This window comes from Psammomys obesus, unplaced genomic scaffold, assembly GCF_907164565.1.
Source record: "Psammomys obesus unplaced genomic scaffold, mPsaObe1.curated_primary_1811, whole genome shotgun sequence".
In the NCBI taxonomy this organism is placed as follows: Eukaryota; Metazoa; Chordata; class Mammalia; order Rodentia; family Muridae; genus Psammomys; species Psammomys obesus.
The window spans coordinates 2,289,129-2,297,429 of record NW_026592732.1 but is presented as its reverse complement, the minus strand read 5'-3'; the positions used below and the strand labels follow the sequence as shown (position 1 = coordinate 2,297,429).

Genomic DNA, 8,301 nt, shown 5'->3' with positions numbered 1-8,301 from the left:
ATCAGTGTGACTCCTTAATGTGTAATCAGGCAGGCAACTGATTCTAATAAGCTCAGTTGTGCATATAAACACAACACATATCAGGATTATATAAATATATATGCACTTTTCTACATGAAAAAGATTTAGTATTTCTTTTTCTTGAGACAGTTTCTCAAAGCCTAGGCTGGCTTCAACTTTGAAATAATCCAAGGATGGCCATGAACTCTTAATCTACCTGTCAGGGGATTACAGGCTTGCACCAGCACACCGACTCTGATAATCCTGTCATGGTATGTAACCATGGTTGGCCTGGCGAGTCATCTGCAGCCCTGGCAAGTCTTGAACTTCCTGAGCTCCTCCTGCTGGATACCGGGCATGCTGGGATACTATGCCTGGCCTTACAAACACATCTTAACCCAGTTTATTTACATTCACAATTGTGATTTCTGTTCTGTATGTATCATTATCTATTTGCATGTATGTAAGTGCACCATGTATATGCCTGGTGACCAAGGTGACTGGAAGAGGGAGTCATATCACTTGGCACTGGACTTACCGATGATTGTGAACAACCATGTGAGGGCTGGGAATGGATCTCGGGTCCTACTCAAGAGGGGCCGGGGATTTTAACATAGAGCCATAACTCCAATCAGATACCCCGCCCCCCGCCCCCCCCAGACAGGGTCTCACTATGTAGCTTTGGCTGGCCTGGAGCTCACAGAGATCCACCTGCCTCTGGCTTCTAAGTGCTGGGATGAAAGGCGTGTGCCATCACACCGGCTCCTCACCGTGAATTTTTGAGGCATGGTGTCCTCTGACCACGGGCTCCTCAGGTCTGCCTGTCTCTGTCTCCAGCACTGGGATTAAAGGCTCATGGCCATGCCTCACTTCTCTCCCGGGTGCTGGGGCCGTCTGACTCATGCTTTCACGGCCCGTACTTAACCCGCTGAGCCATCTTCCTAGCCCTCCTGGTTCGTTTTTGACGACAGAGTCCTGCAAACATTCTTAGCCCACTGGGGAAATCTCCATTTCTGGGGCAACAGAAGTAATTACTTATGATATGGTTGCTTAAACTCAAACCTAACCCTAGTCACGGGAGCTTTCATCTAGGCCACCTCGACCTTAGCGAATGTCGTAAGGCAAGTAGTTTTTTCTTTCTTATTTCTTTATTAATTCATCGGTGCTGCGATTGACTCCAGGGGCTTGGAACTGTTTTGCCACTGAGCTATACCCAGAATTTTAGATTTACTTTTTTTTTTTTTTTTTTAATGTGTGTGGATATTTTAAGTGTGCATCTGTGCTCCACACACATGCAGTTCCCTCTGAAGCCAGAAGAGGGCACCAGATTCCCTGAACTGTAATTACAGGTGGTTGTGAGCTGCCATATGGGTGCTGGGAATTGAACCCAGGTTCTCTGGAGGAGCTGCCAGTGCTCTTAACCACTGAGCCATCTCTCCAGGCCTTACTAGTTTGTATTGTAGCAAAAAATTAATTACTACTACTACTAATAGCCAGACATAGTGGCACAGCCTTTTGTTTGGTTGGTATTTTTGGGGGGGACAGGGCTTCTCTGTGTAGCCTTGGCTGTCCTGGACTCTCTTTGTAGGCCAGGCTGGCTTTGAACTCACAGAGATCCACCTGCCTCTGTTTCTCTGAGTGCTGGGATTACAAGTGTGTGCCACCGCGCTCGGCTGGCACAAGCCTTTAATACTAGCACTCAGGAAGTAGAGGCAGGTGGACCTTTGTGAGTTCCAGGTCAGCCTAGTCGACATATCAAGTTCCAGGCCAGCCAGGGCTGCACAGTAGGACCCTCTCTGAGGGGTGAGGGTGGAGAGTGTGTGTGTGTGTGTGTGTGTGTGTGTGTGTGTGTGTGTCTGTAAATTTAAAGAGAGAAAAAAAGTCAATGGTGGAGAAATGGTAAGATGCAGACGTTTTTGGCCCGGTGGACATCTAAAACAGTCACAGCGGTTGCGTCTTTTGTCTTTTAATATTAAGCCCATCTGCAGAGCCCACAGCAGGCCACGATGATGCTTAGCAACCAGTGGACTGTTGCCATGGAGACCGCCGGGGATGCGGATCTAAAGACTTAGTGCAGGAAGCAAGTGCGCATGAGCTCTCTTCACAGCCTGCTCGGGGCAGCTCAGGGGATCAAGGCCCTGTGACCCCTGCGGGCTGGAGTTGGAGCCTGGCATTGGCACGGTGTCCTGGCCCTTTGGGGCCAGAACCTGTGTTTGGGAAAACAGTAGCGCTATCTTCCTGTCCTTGGCCTGGCTAGACTGTCAGAAGCAAGGGAGGCCAGAGCCTGCCTGTGAACCTGCGGAGAGCCAGGCTCCAGGAAAGGCCGATTGTACCCTATTCAGGACACGTGAGCACCAGGGGCCCAGGCTAAGGAGGAGGAGGATCTTGGGGCGGGGGTGGGGTGAGGGGGGACAATGAGGCCTCTTGCAAGGCCAGTGGTGGAGGAGACAGGGGAGTGGTATGCGCCTGGCCATTTTCCAGGGAATCTGACCTCACTGTCTTGTCACATTGCAGGATTCATATTTGGGATCCGCCTCACCTCCTGCCCTTCCCTCACAGACTTTGTGTTCGACACACAGGTAGAGCGGGAAGATGTCGGAGCCTGTGGCCATGAGCCTGCTGGAGGACTGGTGCCGGGGCATGGGGACGGACATCCACAGGTCCCTGCTGGTCACTGGCATCCCCGAGCACTGCGGCCAAGCAGAAATCGAGGAGACTCTGAATGGGGTTCTCTTGCCACTGGGTGCGTACCGTGTGCTCAACAAAATGTTTTTGAGGCAAGAGAACGTCAAGGCTGCCCTCGTGGAGGTTGGCGAAGGTGTGAACCTGAGCTCTGTACCCCGCGAGTTCCCGGCGAGGGGCGCTGTCTGGAGAGTGGTCCGCAGAGACCCCACCCAGGACGCTGAGTTCTTAAAAAATCTGAAGGAATTCTTGGACGCGGAAGGGCGCACCTGGGAGGATGTGGTGCGTCTCTTGAGGCTTAACCACCACCCGCCGTTTCCGAACCCAAACCAGCCTCCACCGAACTGGGCAGAAACCCTAGGGTTGCTCCTGGGCGCGGTGGTCCAGGTCATCTTCTACGTGGATGCTGAAATCCGCAATCGCGAGGAGGAGGCGAGGGCTGAGGAGGCCGCCGAGGCTGAGTTGATGGTGGCTGGGGCTTCCACAGCGAGGAGGAGGGTGAAGAAGGAACCCGGGCTGGGCCTAGAGGTGGGCTCGGCTTTCAGGATGCAGGACAGAAACTTTTGGAAGAACACAGAGGACGGTGGTGACCCTCCAAAACCTCTGGTTCGCAGGGCTGGAGGTAAGATTCGCCCCAGGAGAAGGAAGCAGAAAAAAACTCCTAAGCAAGAACCAACATGCTGGAGAAACCCCCAAGGCAATAATTACAACGATAAAGCTTATTTGGAAGCCGCTGAAACTGCTGCCGCTACCCAAAGCTCAGAGATCCCAGAGTCCGTCAAGGGCAACAGAAAACCCTTTGTGAAACAGGAGGAGCCAGTTTGGAAGAAGAAAAGAGTCTGGAAAGATCCCCGCGATTTTCCTCGTAGTACCCTGTCCACAGCTGAGAGCCCCGAGAATCGAGAGGACTCGGATCAAGACAGTGGTTCAGAGAGCCCCCCAAAGAAGAGAGCCATGACCTGGGCCTCAAGCAAGATCCCCGCCCCCATGAGGAAGAAGAAGAGGATGAGCTTAGGATCTCTCTCTTATGTGCTGGTTGATTCTGGAGCCACCAGGAACAAACCGGTGACTCTCAAGAAAGGGCCTGGTTCCAGGAGGGCTCTGTCCGCTCCCAGGGCTCCTCAGGCGACCCAACCTGCTGACGTACCGGCTTCAACACCCAGGGCTCAGAAGACCAAGCCGGGAGGCTTTCCCTGTGTCTCAAAAGGTGAGTGACTATAGAAATGACATGGTTGGTTAAAGTGGGCAACAGTGGGGAACAGAGGGGCCCACGGGCCTGGTAGGTGGACAGCGTGGCCAGGACTCCAGTGCATTGTGGGAGGTGAAAGACACCCTTCCAGGTGAGGGGTGCTCTCTTCTTGATTTGAGATTCTGTGGTCTCGGGGGAGGGGGGGAGGGGGGCAGCCTCTAAGGCTGAGATTTCCAGGACCCGTTTGGGATGGCTAGGGGGTGGCGATGGTGATGGCCTCGGAGGTTCCCAGGCAGTAAGTATCTAATAATGCCTGTCCCGCTTCCCTTTCGGGGTGTTCTGACTTCTCCACAGATTCCAGAAAGCTATGATTCTGGGAACCTTGTGCCCAAGGAGGTGGAAGAGCATCAGTGAAGAAGTTTCAAGTTGGGAGCGAACTTTTTCTTTGTGGTTGAACGAAACTTGATTCTGGACTGTTTGGGGGCCCGGTCTGTCTGACCCACACAGGCGATGATGTGAGGCCTTAGGTGGGGGGTACTGTTAGGGAAGACTCTGTCCGTGTCTCTTCCTCTGTCGGTGCTGCTTTTCATCTCTGCTCACCTTCAAAGGAGGATGAGGTGACAAGCAGCTTTGGAAAATTCTTGAACATTCTTTCCCCTTTACCCACTAGGGGGCACGTGGTTCTTATGCTCACCCATACTCAACCTTTGTTCTTTACCCCCTGCTTTTTCTTCTGGAGGCTGAGCCCATCCTCAGGGCCTGAGGTCTGGAAGGGCAGGGTGGCCATTTTGTCCCTTGTGCTTTAAGCATTTGGTAAGTCAGGCCCTGCTCTTTGAAGCTTGCTGTGTGCATTCATCAGCATCCACCCTCCAGCAACCTAAACGGAATTTGGTTAGGTTCCAAGAGTTAGTTCTGGAAAAAGGGTGTCTCTGACTACCCTTGAATTCTGCAGACTTCAGAGTCTTTAAAGAAAACTGGGGGCAAGGGACACGGCTGAGTGGGGAAGAGGACTTGCAGCGCAAACACACAAGTCCTACTCCTCAGACCTTGTGTGAAGGTCTGCCTGTGCCTGGAACACCAGTGTCAGGTGGTGGAGGCAGGTACAGCCCAAGGGCCTGGAGTCAACCTGTCTGAAATGGTGAGCTTCTGGGTTGGGGCATCCCCCAGTGGGGGGCTGGAGGTGAGGCTAGGGGGGGACTTGCCACCAAGCCCAGTCCCTGGCTTTCATCCCCAGCACCCACGTGGTGGAAAGAGAGAGGCAACTCCTTTAAGCTTCCCTCTGGCCTCCACACTTATTCCATGATACCCCACAAGTAAATACAACACAAAAATTTATGTGTGAAAAAAGCAGGCATGGTGGTGCCCTGCTGTCATCTCCAATGCGGAGGCTGAGGCAAGAGAATTGCTGAGTTCAAGGCCAGCTTGGGCTACAAAGTAACGCTCTGCATCAAAATTAATTAGTAGATTAAAACATCTTTTTAATGTGTAGAAAAATGACAGTTCAACGAACTGTGTTGTAATCCAAAATACTGGTGTGTTCCCTTTTGTGTACAGGATATCTGTAACTAGTCATTGGCGCTGTGCTCTGCATAGAATTGTATTTTTCTGTGTGTGTGTTCATCTGTGCCCATGTGCATGTGTGTGTTTGTGGAGTCAGAGGATTACCTTGTATGTCACTCCTCAGCCACCATACACCCTTTATGAGATGGGGGAGGGGGTTGGGGTGTGTGTGTCTCTCACTGGCCAGAAATTGGCTAGTAGGCTAGGCAGGGCAGCAAACCCCAAGGATCCTCCTGTCTGCCAGCCCCCTACCACCGGCATCCCCCCCCAACAGGCTCTGGAAATCAGATCCTCTTACAATGTGCTTTCCTAACTGGGCTCACTCCCCTTTCGCCCTAATTAAGTTTCCTATAAATGTAAGCTTTGAGGATGAAGGTCAGATGGAAATAGAGGGGATTGAAATGTAAAGTGAGTAAATAAATAAATAAATTGAAATTAAAGAAAAAGACCATCTACACAAACAAACCATAAAAAAGTGATAAGGATGGCTGGAGAGATGGCTCAGAGGTTAAGAACACTGGCTGTTCTTCCAAAGGTCCTGAGTTCAATTCCCAGCAACCACATGGTGGCTCACAACCATCTAAAGTGAGATATGGTTCCTCTTCTGGTGTGCAAACAGAACATTGTATAAATAATAAATAAATAAATGTTTTAAAAAAAGTGATAAGGAGGGGGCTGGAGAGATGGCTCAGTGGTTAAGAGTACTGTCTGCTCTTCCCAAGGACCCGGTTCAATTCCCAGCACCCACATGACAGCTCACAACTGTCTGTACCACCAATTCCAAGGGATCTGACGCCTTCACACATAAAATAAAATTAATTTTTTTTAAATCATAAAAAGTGATAAGGATATTAGAATAAAGAGAAACTGTAAGAGTGACAAAAATTAACATTAGATTCATTCGGTTAGAACAGGTATTGCCTTCAAAGGTCAGCTTTGAAAATTCCAGCTTGGGGTCGTTATCTAATCTGGTAAAGCATGAAAACCTGGTGAGCTGCAGGGTCGACAGATCAAGCCCTGCGCAAATCAGACAGCGCAGGAGTGAAGTGAGGTGGAGCCCTCAGGCACTGTGAGAATTCTAGAACAGTGGCAAATGTGTAACCAGAATCAGCAATTACACAGCATGTCCACGCTCAGGGAGAGTTCGGGATGTCTCTCTTCTGCCTTTGATCTTCCGTGAGGAGCGTGAGCACTTACCGAGTGTTCCAGATTAGTTCTGAAGCAAAACTTCCTCAAGACTCTGTGTGGACTTAACCAAGTGAGGCGAGCTTGGTTGCCTCAGGGAAAAACGGGGAGAAACCTGAGCTAAATGACCAGAAAGAAAAGAGGCGGCCGGCGGGGGCTTATGAGGCCCACCTCTAGCTGAGGACATGTTGGCCATTAATGGCTGTGGGGGGGGGGGACGGGGGGCTCATTTTCTTGAGCGGTGTGGCTACTGGTAAACAGTAACGTGGGTTTTGAACCTATGCTACATTAATTCCTCTCATTAACAGAAACAATGAGAATGACTTAGAGGCTCAAGGACAATGTTTTAGAGTATCAAAGACAAACACCTAAGGCAGGCAGGCTGGAAGTCTTGTACCTGTCCTGGCAGGGTCATGGAGATGCTAGCCCGCATGGAGGCCAGTCACATGTTTGCCAGCAGCCACACAGGGGAGTGGGGAGGTGCTTTAGAAAAAGCATAAGCAAATTCAAAGTACCAGGGGGGTTATTTTATTTTGTTTTTTTAGGGGACAGAGTCTCACTATGTAAGCCAGGCTTAACCTACAAAATGAACAACAGCAAATGGGGGTATCAACATAGAGCTGGTTAAACAAGCAGGAGGCTCACTATAGGGGATGGAACCCTTTGGGAATATTAAAAAGAAACCAGGCTGGGGAGATGGCTCCACGGTTAAGAGCACTGGTTATTCTTCTGGAGGAATTGGATTTGATTCCTAGCATCCACATCTATAACTACAGTTTTACACCCTCTTCTGGCCTCTGAGTACACACAGGCCAAGCCACATACAAATAAAATAAATTAAAACAATATAATAATAATAATAATAATAATAATAATAATAATAATAATAATAATAATGTCTGCAGGGCACATTGGCACATGCCTTTAATCCCAACCATCTTAATAGGAGGGGTTAAGAGAAAGTTTCCTGGTCCAGCCATCTCAGGAGCAAGTTTCACCTTGCTGGCAGGGTCAGAACTGAGTTCACGTTTCCAGGCGGTGGTACCCAGGAGCTAGCCTTGCTTCTGCAGGTGTTCCATGTTTGTCTGTTAATCAGTACCGGATGGAAAGAGGGAAGTAGTAATTATCCACTATCTAAACTAAGCACACAAGCGGTAAATGTGTTGCCTGTCTTGACTTAAAGCTTGCCCACTCCTTATCACTTCCCTTATCACTCTAAATTCCAAGCCAAAATCCAAGAAGGGGCATGACTGCAAAGAGCTGAACCAGGGAACCTGGAAAGGCTCAGGCACCCATGTTTACTTCTTTCTTCAACTTTTTGTGTCAAAATATGATTGGTCAGGGCAACAGCCCCCCTGCTCCCCCTTGCTTTGTGTTCTTATCCTTTAAAAACACTGTACAATCTCCCTTCCCAGCCAAGGTTCAGGTCCTGAACCGGCCCCCTCCCTGTGCTTGCAGAAAATAAAGCTTGCATTTTAAGCTTCTGTCTCTGAAGTGACTTTTCTTGTCTTCCACCCTGAACCCAACAGAAGCAGAAGAAAGTGGATCTTTGTGAGTTCCAGGTCAGCCTGGTTTACTGCCTCTACCCCCTGAATTATCTAGTTGGCCCCAAACATTATACAAAGAAGAAGGAGGAGGAGGAGGAGGAGGAGGAGGAGGAGGAGGAGGAGGAGGAGGAGGAGGAG

The 8,301-nt window shown here is 49.9% G+C and overlaps 1 protein-coding gene across 2 annotated transcripts; it reads left to right on the top strand.

Moving 5' to 3' along the window:
* The first annotated feature begins 2,098 nt into the window (after nt 1-2,098).
* Nucleotides 2,099-8,090, top strand: Pnma8a (PNMA family member 8A). 2 transcript variants are annotated; one of them, XM_055615682.1, is made up of 3 exons: nt 2,099-2,347; nt 2,580-3,889; nt 4,226-8,090. In XM_055615682.1, the coding sequence occupies exons 2-3, from the start codon at nt 2,593-2,595 to the stop codon at nt 4,240-4,242; spliced, it is 1,314 nt and encodes a 437-aa protein (XP_055471657.1). In that variant the 5' UTR covers nt 2,099-2,347; nt 2,580-2,592; the 3' UTR covers nt 4,243-8,090. The 2 variants fall into 2 exon arrangements, with proteins under 2 accessions (XP_055471657.1, XP_055471656.1); XM_055615681.1 differs by having other exon boundaries at nt 2,515-3,889.
* The last annotated feature ends 211 nt before the right edge of the window (nt 8,091-8,301 follow it).